Here is a 13207-nt window from a genome sequence, read left to right on the forward strand (position 1 = left end):
TTTTCTTACTAGGTGGGAAACCTGCATGCAGTGAACTAACACTAAGGACAGGATGAGTTCGAAATGCTGGAGAAAAGGATCAGTCAATTAGACAGAGCTTGGCTAAGGGCAAATTCCTCCCCGCAAGACTGCAAATGCCAGACTTCGTAGATCCAAACATTCACAGTGGAAATAAAATAAAAGTGCAAAAACAGGAAAGGCCACAAAATCTTTCAGAACAGGCACAGCTCTGCAGAGACTGGTGGAATATGGGTTGAAATGTCTCTTCTAGTAACACCAAGAGAGAGCATTGCTTGGCACAGCACTTTCTGGTGCAAAAAGGAAGATAGCTGGAACTTCATTATAATTTTGGTATTGGGATGGAAATTGGTTCTTAGGGACCGGATTCTGCAGGAAGGTGAGCTCTTCCATGCCTCTTTCAGCAGGCAGAAGGGGTGAGTGTGTGCACAGTGAGTGGCTGAACCACAGGAGAGCACGTGAGAGAAGCAGGAGTGATGCTGGTAATAACAGAGATAGAAATGAGGAAAGAAGACAAAGGAGAAGAGAAAGGGGGGAGAGCTGTAATTTGACAGTGGTGAAAGCAAAAAAGCAGGAAGTACGCTGAGGTAGATAATTTCTACTGGATAGACATGGGGGAGAAGTGAAGCAAGACAACGAAAAGGAGCAGGGCAGGAGGGAGAGCAAATAGGAAGGTCACAGGCAGGGAACTGAGCAAATAGCTAAATCTCATCAAATATTGTTGTTGTTATGAGCAGCCCGTGTGCAGCGTAGCCACTGCTGCTGTACCTGGAGTGATGTGCGCCTGCCACACGCAAAGCCACAAGTCAGAGAGATGCTGGGATTAAATTCCCAGCAAAAAGGAATTGGAGATTTAGGCATATCCTCAGTCACCAGGGAAGGGACTTTGTTTTCTGGACCCTTCCTTCTCCGCTCTCTTGGAGGAACAACCTGGACAGCCCAACCCTTTGAACAGCTCTCCCAACAGCCAAGCTTTTTGGCCAAGAGTTTACAAAATGAACACTGATAGATTTGTTCTACCTCTGACCTGAGCTGCCCCAGTGAAGTTGGAAAAATCTGGGTCTTCCATGGTTTTAAGGCCTCACTCAAGAATGGACTTCTTTGGCCATCACTCACCTGCGCAGCTCTCAGGGAGGTTATGTGACCTGGATGCAGAGCAAAAGCAGGTTTCTAGTAAAGATCATTGCTGCAACAATCAGAGGCTAACATCTGTTTTCACTACAGATGTCCCTCTCAGAGGACATATATGTATATGAAGAGTGGTTTCCTTTGTCCTCTGGTTTATAAAAATAGGTGAAGTGAAATAGAAGATTTCAGCTCTACTGGCGCTGGCAATTAAGGGGCAAGGAAAGGCAAGCTGACATGTCTGTGACTGGCTGAGATTAATTATGATGAACTATGATTGCAGCTTTCAGTGTTTGGCTTTCGGCTTTACAAGATCAAGCCTGTAAATTCAGCGTTTCCTCATGTCTATTTAACAGCTGCAATTTTTTTGATGTAAACACCCAAATGATTAGATGTGGGAGAGGGTGTGATCTCAGCTCGTGGTGTTGGAGACCTCAAAACATGCACTCAAGACCTGGCAGCCACAACCACTAAGAGCCAGGACACAGCATGTGCCACATGTACAAATACAAATTGGTTATACATCTAAAGCAATGTTAATTGAGATGCATTGATGAGTTGGTAGGGAACCCAACCCCAAAGGTGACTGAATTCAGCTTTAAACAGACAACTTCTTTCCTCTTTACATTACTGACCCTGAGTCTGGGAGACCAGCAGAAGAGCAGGCTGGCCCCATGCACCAGAGGCAGGCAGCATGGGACCAACCTGCATCATTTTTCAGCTCCTATTGGAGTGCAGGGCAATTGCACACCGGCTCACCGCTCAGCTGGCACCTGTGGTGAGACCCACAGGGGACTTCAACATGGCACCTACAAGACCAGACTCTGGTAGGAAGCATGAGTGGGACACACCTTTTCCTGGGCACTTACTTATGAATTTGTTGTTTCTGAGCTGAACCCGGGAGCGTGAACAGACCTAGCAATGCTGTCAGGGTGCCAAGGGAAGGGAGAGACTAATCTGCACTAAGTTACACCACGTGTGCACTTCTATGACAGGTGCTCATCAAATACTCTGAGTACACAGATACCTCTGCTTGGGGTCACTGGGAAGCTGTCACAAATGGGAGCATCACTATCACACCTGCACATGGTGTTATGATGAGCCACCTCCTTTATCAAGGCTTTAGAACTAAGAAATACGCTGCTGCTTTAGGACTGCTCTGAAACACTTCCCAGCCTTCTCTGAGGTGTTATACACTCCTCCAGCATCGTCTGCAACAGCTCTCAGCCTCCTGTGATGTGTGTGCTGGGAGTCGGGACGTGCCAGCGCCAGCAGCTGTCTGCACAGACACTTCCCAAGGGAAGTCAGCACTGGTTCACAGGAGTGGGTTTGAACATGGCAGCTATGTCCTGCAGGCTCCCCCAGGAGCTCCTGCCTTCCACTAGCTGGGATTTAGGTGTTGCCAGTTCCTGCCAAAGGTAGAAGCTAAACCACCCATGGGCACTATGATGCATCTTACCGCTTCCCACCTGGGGACGCAGCCAGGGAGGGTGTTTGGCAGGAACTACCCTGCTCCGGCTTGGCTTCGGGGGGAGATTTGCACACTGCTGGAAAGTCTCTCCATCACACACAGGTCTTTAGCCTCTGCACAAAGCTGACTGCGGCTGAGAGTGGTCAGTGTAGAAGACTTGACAGCCTCTAGCAAAGAGCCCTCCACTTATGTTAGGGTCAGGAAGCAGCTACTGCACACTGCTGCAGAGGGCAGGACACTCCGGAAGAAAAAGGCTGCCTACTCTGCTAGGCTCTGGCTCACAGTGCCAGCCCCAATGGATGCAGTGAAAAGGGCTGGAGACTGCACAGGGCTGAAACATGGCACCTGTGAGCAGCACACACTGTCCTGATGCCCTTCTCCAGTTTTAGAGCGATGTCCTACAGCTACCAGCGCGCTGGGCTCCTCACTGGAATCCCTCATTCTGCCATATCCCCTCCAGTTACACGTTTACTAGTGTTGGTTTATGCTAGATCAATCGACAACTGGCTGGGATTTAAACGCGGTGTCAGCTGGCTCCCTGGGGTGACAGCACAGCTGTGTGCTATGGGATGCTTTATGGAGGTTCACCTGGAAAGGCAAGAAGAAGAACAGAAAAATGATCAGTGATCAGTTTAAGCTCTCTAGAGACATCACCACTTGTCATGAGGAGGAAGACCTGGGCACTGAGAGCCTGGACCAGGTTATTGCAGGATGAAGACAGTCACTGCTTGCGCAGAGCTTTGGTAAGCCGGGCTGGGAGGAAGAGATGTGAGAGGGTTCCGCTGCCAGCTCCTCTCTTTGACAAGTAAAAGCCACCGTGGAGCCAGGGACAGCGAGCTGTGCCGGAGAAGCTCAAGGGACAACGTGGCATGAGCATCTACGGGGCATGGTGAGGAAGTCTGGGCTCTTCTAGACGGCAGCATCCAAGACCCTCCCATTCAAGGATGTCTTCGGCTGGAGGCCATTGTTCTGAGCGTGCACCTCTGGCTTGGGCTGTGTCATCTTCTGCAAACGCTGCCCAGGAATGAAGGGAGAGAGCACATCAGCCAGCGGTGGCACCAGTGGGACAGCCAGGGCATGGCAGCAACTGAAGGTTGGGACCCCCAGCCTCAGAGGTGGCCCTAGTTACAGGGCCAGGGGATTGTGTATGTGGCAGGAGTTACTCCTCCAGCATCATTCAGCAACCCACTGCAAGTCACCTTTGCTTTGGTGCTGCGCACAGCACAGCAGCTCCTCTTTTTATCTGAAATACAGGGATCACCCTTATAACGTGGGCAAACTGTTACCAGGCAGTACCAGCTGCAAGTAGGAACAAGAGAGAGCTGTGATGTCACACGCTTCAGAGCAGACCCATTTTCCCATTTCCCCTCATTTTTCGAAGGGGGTTGATGATTATAAAGCGTTACTAACTAGCTAGAGCAGGCTAACAAGGTTACAGTTTGTGCTGCTGATGCAGATCAGACCCGTGCACCTGCACAGACCTTTGCACCAGCAGCAATTCCTGTCACCCATAGCTCATCAAATGAAAATTGCAGAGCCAAGTGAAGTGAAGCAAGAACCCAGAAAAATATATGGAGGGGCAAGTCATTACTGGAGGTGTGTGGACTGAGCAGAATGAATCACTTTTGCCTGTCAGGAAGGGACTGCTGCTGTAAGATGCAGAAGAGAAGGCAGAGGAGAACTGAGCCTGACCTGAATAGACATCACTAAGTCAGGAAGAAGCTCTTTCCAGCAAAGGGAAACAAGCTCCTTCTCTCCAATACCGCTGAAGTGGCTGTTGCTGGGTGAAGTCCCTGAAATGTTCACTGAGCTGCTTCTGCCATTCATGATCTTTTTTTTCCCCCATCACATTCATGCTCAGTAGGATCAAAATTACTTGTAATCTTTCCTGTCTGTCAAAATCACTTTATTCAGCACTGGCATCTAATTTCCCTCCAGCTCCAGCTCTATTACAAACTAATCCAGGATCTGTGCATATAAGAGGCCAAAAATTCTCTTTCTGATACCAACACACACACATCACAAGCCTACTTTCTTCCTGCTGCCATCTGCTGCTCACTCCTTGGTCTATAAATGATGGGGAGGAGGTCTGGGTCTCCTGATGTGTGTGGGCACTGTTAAAGGTAGAGCAAGCCAGGGAAGGTGCACGCCAGCCATCCACGCTGCTGACTGGTACTGCTGGCTTGCACAAGATGCTGAAGGGATGGGTGGAAACATGCTCATCAGCTGCCCTCCGTGCCCCTGGGGCAGCATGGGAGTCCCCAGAACCTTGGAAGTGCTGGTGTTGCCACACTTGCTACATATGTAACCAGCACAAGCCCTTGGTCAGAAGGAGTGGAGCTACTCCTGGGAGGCTGCAGGCCAACTTGGGCGCCCCAGATGCCAGGATGCACTTTCACCATCCCTAGTGAAACAGGATTGAGACTAAGTAAAGGGTTAAACCCATACCTGTATTTGCAGACTTCCCTTCTTCCCTGCCTTTTCCAGCTCATATAATGAGGGAACAAGAAACCCTGTAAACATCTGAGAAAGGATCTACTCTTGGAATTGCTGCTGGCCTTCAACCTAAAATCAGCCAGGTGCTTGGTATAACACCCTGGCTTGAGTCCTGCAGGAACGCCAATGCAGGTTTCAACACCAATGGCAAGAACCTAAACCCAACCTCAGGTGAGAGACCAGAAACTGAAAGCAGATCTGAGACACCAAACCCATCCAGTTCCCACATCAGAACCCATCCAAATGGAGACCTGGGAGAAAGAAAAGTCAAAACCACCTGCAACTTGACCTCAGAGGTGTGGAGCCTGAAGCTGGCCTCAGCCCAGCAATTCCAGCTAAAACATTTCTGAATTAAACATTATTCAAAATACAGCATCCATGAAGTAAACTCATAGGATTTAGATGGCATCTGGTTACTGTTGCAGCTGGGCTGTGAAAGCCATACATCAGCACCCCTGCGGTGCCTTCTGACACCTGTATCTTGCAGCAGACAGCACTGAGCCAGGGACTTTGTGCACAGGGCTCTCGAGACTGCTTGTCAACACTGTAAATAAAACCTAAACAGTAATTTCGAGGTATGACATACAGAGACCCATGATTCACTGCTACATAAACCCCTTCTCAAATTATTAAAGAAAATGTTTTAAATGAGATCGGAGTTGTGGGTATTGTGGATCCTGCATAGAAGTCTTCCTTGCTTCTTAACCCCTCATTCACTTAGTGCCCTTTGCAAAACACACGGCAAACTACCATTGTGTATGCCTGTTGCTAGCAGGTCCTAGCCCCAAGATATTTCAAGCTTTACGCTCAGAGGCTGCTGATCTCTCTGCTGAGAAGTGTCAAGTAACCATGCTTATAGCCAGGGACCACCAGGAACTGGGATTTCTCTGGGTCAAGAAACCTCAAGGATTTCTTCCCAGTCTCTTCCAGGTCTCCAGCCCCCCGCACCAAAGAGGTATTCATGGGAGAAGGGTTCCTGTTTTGTGACAGTGACAACACAAAGCTCAATGAGGGACAACAGACCTGAGGATAGACTAGCTGAAGGTCTACCCACTTGGCCAGGCACCGCCAGTCACATGCTGCCCAGCAGCACTCCTAGCCACTTAGACATGTCAGTGCTCAGTCATGCTAGCAAGTCCTCTCCAGTGAGCCTGTGTTGCCAGAGGCTGATCTGAGCCCTCCTGGAGGAGAGGGCGTGCAGAGCTCCCACCGCACCAACCTGAAGTACTCCGACAACTTTGTCCAAGCAGAGTCTGCTTGGCTCTTCTTAGGCTTAGTTCAGTGCTGGGGTTACTCTAAGCAAAGAGCAGAAGAGGAGCGGTAAAGCTGTTCATACCTGCCGGAGAGTCCCTGTTGAGGTGAAGAAACAGTACAGCATGTATCCTGGAATAAGTACCATGGAGGACAGAGCCATAAGCCAACCAATGCCTTGTCCCCACGCAGGATAAACGTATTTTCCCAGTGTCAGAGGGGTCATTTCCACCACGCTGAAGAAGAACACACCCTGGGAAAAGAGCACCAGTCATCACAGGTGAGGGTGTGCAAAATCAAGGTCCATCCATTCTTCCCTTCACTATCCTCTTAGATCCCAACAGTCTTACAGCAACCCAGCAGCTCCTTAAACTGGTCTAGATACTCTCAGCCCACCAACTGGTGATTTCATATAATTTCTTATTATCCTATGTGAAAAGCTGGAACTTGAACACACCTGAAAACCTGATTTGCTTCTTCACTACACTACTCAGACAAGAAGTGCCCCCACACCAGCTCCTAAGCAGGTTATCAGCACCCTCACAGCTGGCCTCAGGAGCCTTCCTCTTCCTGTCATTGACCTGCTCACACCATTCTCTGTACACTCCTGCTGGAAGCAGAGGAACCAGCAAACGCAAAATTGCTCGGCGGTCAGTTATACTGCATTTACTGATAGCTTGTGCTCTGACAAGCCTATCAGGGGCTGAGGCTGGAGCTAGAGTAGCTGAAAGCCTTCCCCAGAACCAATAATGACTTTTTAGAACAGTTATTTGCTTATCTTTTAGCAACTCAGAAAGCAAAATGAGGAACTGATGGCCTCCTTTATACTACAATAACCAGCTAGAGCTCTTTCTACAGGTGGTTTCCAGCAGGTGGAGTTACCTGTATTAAAGTACCCATCTCAAGTCTGCCTAGGACCACCTTGCACCAGATCTATACTGGGTTGAGAACATAGTGTTTCCCCTACAGCCCATCCAAACTAAGAGGCCCTTCTGAATCCACTCCTGCAGGTAGGATGCCCCAGGTCTTACGAGGCAGACAACAGGAGTGAAGAAGGCCCAGCAGATCTTCCACCAGATGCAAGGTCTGTAGCCAATCATTTCTTCGATGTTCCTGTAAAACCTGTTCACACCTACAAGAGGAAATGAGTATTTAAAACAAACATCCCATCTCAGCACCATGGTCATCACCTCTTCTTATGACACAGCACAGGCCAGCCACAGCAAGAGGGTGACAATACCCCGGCATGAGAAGCATTATCAGGAGTGGCTGGGGTACAGGGACATAAAAGCAAATTCATGTTAGCAGCTTCCATGTTCTTGGTGTCCTCTTGAAGGACCAGAGTGCAGGACCCTAGGCATCTGCCAGTTTGTGTAGAGGTCTCTGTGGGGGCCTGGAGAAGTGAGATGACAGCCTTCTGCTCCTGATTTTCTGGAGTTATCAGCCTAAGTTATTTTCAGTGGCAACATTTTTATTGGCTGCACTGTGGGAGACTTCTGAAATAATTCACCATGCCCATGGAGAAAACAAAGGAACAAGGTCTTTTGTGCTTACCGTAACACCAAGAAATTGAGACGGTCTCGAAGAAGACAAGAAACAGAAGACACATGCCACTGGCTGAGTAGTAATCAAACAGCTTGAAGACATAAATGCCACCCTGAAGAGACAAAACCAGGGTCAGGGAGTTTAGTTATAGATTTTGGTCAACAATATCAGCCAGCTGCTTGGATTGCTACTGTCTGTGTTTCCTGGCTTTAATGTTAATTTCCTTGGACAGTAGAGCCGGCGTTGCAACGTTACCACTGGAGTCTGGTTCCCAGCAGCAAAACTGATGTGTTCTTGCAGACAATTAGCCAGCCTGTTCAGGCATGGCCAAGGGTAAAAAGGAGAGCAGAGATTCACTAGGATTTCTTAATTTTCTCTGTTCTAGATTGAGTCACTTAATTTAGCCTGCTCTGCCCCTCCTGGGAGCTTTGCTGCCTTGCCTCTTCATGAGCCTACAGTGCTCCACAGTCAGTCTCCAGACCACCCAACGCTAACCTCCACACATGTGAGCCTTGGCTTCAGCCCCAGAGGTTCAGGGCCCCAAAAGACTGGTCTTCTTTACGTTATCTTAACTCTTTGCACCAAGCAATCCCTCAGCTTGGGCTCTGTTGGCTTGAGCCCTTATTGCAGATAGCAAAAAGCCAATCCAGACTGACAACAGGATAGTAGTAAAAGTTATGGAGGCATCCTAAGTCACTTGAGGTGTAGCAGTGGTGAGCAAGCCCATTTATCCAGCATTAGGGTGGCTCCTAGGATTGCTGTCACTTCTCCCAAAGCTTTGGTACTGCTGTGCTATGACAAAGTGACTAGAAAGGTGCCACGAATGGAGGTACAAAGCACAATACCTGGGTGATATTGGAGAATCCAATGAGATAAGAGATGAAACAGACTACTGCGATGAAGACCTTCTTCCTGGCTCTGAGGAGATTAGGATATTCATCCATCAGGGCTGTAATGAACCCTTCCACGGTGCAGAACTATGGGAAAAGGTATACACCAAGGACATACATGTAAGTATCTTAGCCTGACACCAACTCCACCTACATTTAATTCCAGTGTAGAGAATCTCATTGCTTTAAGTGCGCTCTGCAAATCCTAGAAAAGAAGGGGGCACCTCTGCACAAAGTTGGTCTGAACCACCTTCTGAAAATGCCTCTCTACCTCCACTGAACAGAGAGGGAGCTAGAAGCACTGGGGTTAAATACCTAAAATTAGCTGAGATAAATCTCTGCCTTTTGCCTCCCGTGGAAAGTCTCCTCTTTCTTCCCCCAAACTCCCTAGGGCTTCCTCACCACTGCCAAGCTCTGTCACAGCTGTGTGTCCATCTGCTGCTGGCACATGTGCAGGACCTTGCTTGCTCTTCCTTTCCCATGTGTGCTCTCAGCCTATTGCAGCAGTGCTTGTGCTGTTCAATGACCTAAAACACTCATGGAGGAGCTGCATTACCCACTGCCCAGTCTCATGTGCGTGTGCATAATAACATCTCTGACTACCCAGTCCTTGACTTTATTTCATTTCTCAAGCACGCTACATTAAAGGCATGTAGCACTTTAAAAGCCCGTCCTCACAGTGCATGGTCTTCCTAGAGCTGAAAACACCTGGATGGCTTGTGCAGTGCTATTCCAGGCACAGTATATTAATGCTGTCTGCACCATAACACATAAAGGAGTACCTGTGAGCATTACCTTCAAATCATTTTTCCTATTAGTTCTGCATGGGGACAATTTGACTGTATATATGTGAAGTGCATCCTTCCCTCCTATTTCTTGATAAATTGTGAGATTCACCTTTCTATATCACTCCCAGAAACCACTGGTAATGTAGAGATCATAGAGGGCACATGATGCCTCTAGAAAAAGTCCTGGGAAGTTTATGACAGCAGCAAGCTCCTAGCTTCCCTGGTCACTCTCAATAAATATACAAGCCAGTGCAACGAAAATGAGAGAGGTTTCATTGCTTTTGTATGTCAGGGACCTCCCTGTCCCTGGACGAGTGCTCTAGAAAGTGCTGGTATTTTTAGATTCAGCTTTGAATAGGGAGACAAGCAGATAAAAAAACCCCGAAAAAACAGGAGCAGAGGTGGAGGTACACAGACTAAAGAGCAGCGGAGGGCTGGAAATATGTGTGGAAGAAAAGTGGGGAGTGTAAGCCATGCCTATAGCTGGGCAGGGATGGTGGAAGAACTTGCACACTGCTGGCTGCTGGGGCTGGCTTCCATGTGGGACAGCACGAGAAAAAGGGTGATGTTTCTGCCCAGGGTTTTATATCCACATGGCACAGTGCAGAAAGCTGGTATTCCCAGAGCATCAAAGCTCAACTGCTTCAAATCGAATTTTTAATGAGCTAAGCTTTTTATGCTGGACACAAGTGCTATTAAAGCATCTTTTGCCATTCAGGCATGGGTTAAGCTGCCTTTATTCTCATTGACAGCGAGCGCTTCACCCCGTCCCACCCAGCTCGTTGTCTGGAGGAGTCAGGACTGAGCTGGCACCACAGTGTGAAGAGCCAGCGTGACAAAAAGTACACTGTCAAATGCTATTCCTTCCACGTGGATGTGTGGCCAGGCGCTGATGAAGCCATGGGCAGGGCCAGGCGGTCTGCCACCAGGCAAGGCAGGGAGGGAAAAGGGTTCAGAGGGGGAGACAGGGATGGCTGGGGGCACAGGGTGGATGAGAGGGGTGTCCAGCAGAGAAGAAGTGAAGAAAAAGATGTCTCATATATTGGGAGGGAGTAAAACCGACAGCCCTTTTGTTCTGGAAGAGGGATCAAAGTCAGGGAAAGCACAGGGGGAAAGACAAGGAGATAGGTGATGAGGAACAGGGTTAAGAGTTGAAATCTCTTTGCCTCCTACTAAAATTAAGCTGCTGTGTAATCAGTGAGGTGGGGAAGCAAATGGTTGTACACTACTTCTTCTATCCATAAAAGGGGCAACTGCCTTCATACTATTTACTGAAAATTGCCTCATGCCAGCCTTAGGCTTCAGAGGTGATGCAGCCTGGAGGAGGCTCACCTTTCCAACCCTGGAGACCTCAGCTGCCTGACTGGCCTGGGGTCCACATTTCCCAGCCCATACACCCAAACTCAGATGCTCACACAAGGTAAGTAAGCACCCAAGTGAAAGCACGCTGCTTTCAGGAGCGATGAGGATCTGGTCATGGTGCATACAGGTGGATACACACTTCAATCTGCTTTCCAAAAAGTTCCATTTTTCTCACCAGTTGCCTCCAGCCACAATTTTTAGTCCATATTGTGTTCTTCATCTCGCCTTGCCCCAGGATATTGTTTCTCTCCTAAATATTGTATTTCTATTCACTTCTCTCTGTTGCATTTACGCTCTTCAGGAGCGTAATCATTACACAAGCTACTGGATCCAATAATCTGGGCTTGGGAGTCAATATAGGTGGCACCTTGGTCTGAAGGAAAATCTCTCTCCTACCATCTCCCAGTGTCAAGGGCTTGCTATTCTCTCCTTGGCTATGCAGAGCACCCTGGCCAGGACCCATGGGCCCGTGGGGGGGTTGTCCCCAGCTGCCAGATGTGCAGCAGGGAGCCACGGGAGTGCATCTTACTGTTGGCAGTTGGAAATCCTCAGGAATAACCTGTGAGAGGCGGCCTCACATGGCACGGACACAGGCTTGCAGTCACAAGACTTGCTAGCTCCCCTAGGGAGAAAACGCCTGACCTGGAAACTGGTAGGTTAAAAGAAAGCATTAGCATATTATGCAAGAGGGTCTAGACGCAAAAAAGCTAAAGCCTGGATGGATCAGAGGCAGAGTGAACATTAAGGCACACGAAGCAGCAAGTGGGGGCACAGGAGGGAGGTGCGTGTCTATCGATATAGGTCATTCGTCCTGTTCAAGTAACTGCAGATGAGATGAGCATCCTGGCAGAATTAGGGGGCTGTAGCTGTGCTGCATCTGCAGAAGGCTCACTATCGAAGCTAATGGACGCGGGTGAACCTACTCCCGCCATCATCACGGGGTTGGGGCTTATTGCTGCAGCACAAACACAGATCTTAGCCCTACCTTCCTTCACTAGCCAGGCTTCTGAGCGCCTCTGCTGTGCTTGGAGCCTTGTGCCCCACTGGTGAAAAGCCGCAGCCCCAGCCCAGCAGCCCTGGGGGTGCAGGGTACAAGAAATGTCCTACCGCTCTGCTGCGCCTCATGAACTGGGCTGCTGACCTAAAAATAACTGCTCCTCATTTGCGAAATACCACAAACGATACTTAATCAGCACATAGCAAAACCATCTCTCTTTTTTTTTTAACTGAATGCTTCAAAATACTTGTGCAATTTTAGCTGTCAATGCACTCTGTTATTTGTTTTATATGCATAAGCTGCCATGCTGTTAATAGTGTGTTCAATTGTCAGAGCTCCAGCATGCAGACAGAAAGCGTCTTCACATGTATTTATCTGTGCTTTTTTAAAAGCTTGTTCTCCTTTTGGTGCTTCTTTCCACAGCCCCCTCCTCCTCCATGCAATGATAGCCCCCCATGGACTGCCTGCCCTGCAAGACTAGCTGTCAAAAGGGACCTGGAGAATTTAAAATGATATTTCAAAAGCAAATGCAGCAAATAAATTCCACACGGTGCTTAGAGAGCTTATTGTCATGTCTCAAACTATTTACCAGTGCTGAGCAAATAATCCATAGAGAGTATTTTTTTTTCCCCTGTAAATGTAGCCTCTTTTGGAACATTTAGTCATTATTTGAAATTATTTGTCAAATAACATCTGTGATAATGCAGACATGAGATTTATGATATGTTTATGGGAGTGTGCCATAATTGAAAATCAGATTTGGTTGATTAGATTTTCCTGGAAACCAGGTGTGACATTTCAGGAATAGGTCTGAGCCTGATTAGGAACTAGACTTGGGTTTATGAATGCTTCCTGTTATCCAGAAGAGCATCCATTTTGTACCAAGGGTTTGCCCTGCAAGGACAGAGCATGTGGGCACAAAGGGAGGATGTGACAGACCAAGCACAGGCTTTTGAAGGAGCCTTTGATTTTGATGCACTCAAAAGGGAGGGACGCTGCAATTCACTGCTTCACTGGGTGGCTACTGTTGTGCTGAATTATCAGGGGGAAAAAAAAAAGTATCACTGCTCATAAAAACACAGACTGTGATTTTTTTTTTTTTGGTTTTGTGAGGCCTCGGGAGTGGGCAGGGTAGAGACCTTTTGCTACATCCAGCTGTTTCCTCCTCAAATATCTTGTAAGACTTATCTGATGGTGAAGCAGTCAGAGTACCCAGGCACAAGCCTCTCCCAAGGCATGGCTCTTTTCCTCTGCCAGGACCTTC

At 48.3% G+C, this 13207-nt stretch overlaps 1 protein-coding gene across 1 annotated transcript in view; it reads right to left on the bottom strand.

Moving 5' to 3' along the window:
• Window positions 1-421: 421 nt before the first annotated feature.
• LOC130149540 (sodium- and chloride-dependent GABA transporter 1-like) overlaps window positions 422-13207 on the bottom strand; it is a 36558-nt gene continuing 23772 nt past the window's right edge. The window contains exons 11-15 of the mRNA XM_056339287.1: window positions 8752-8883; window positions 7916-8018; window positions 7393-7493; window positions 6447-6614; window positions 422-3628 (exon numbers count right to left, since the gene is read on the bottom strand). Of these exons, the coding sequence (XP_056195262.1) occupies window positions 3524-3628; window positions 6447-6614; window positions 7393-7493; window positions 7916-8018; window positions 8752-8883 (609 nt within the window). The 3' untranslated portion in view covers window positions 422-3523. The remainder of the gene's footprint in view (window positions 3629-6446; window positions 6615-7392; window positions 7494-7915; window positions 8019-8751; window positions 8884-13207) is intronic.

The sequence above is a fragment of the Falco biarmicus genome, chromosome 5 (genome assembly GCF_023638135.1).
Source record: "Falco biarmicus isolate bFalBia1 chromosome 5, bFalBia1.pri, whole genome shotgun sequence".
Taxonomy (NCBI): Eukaryota; Metazoa; Chordata; class Aves; order Falconiformes; family Falconidae; genus Falco; species Falco biarmicus.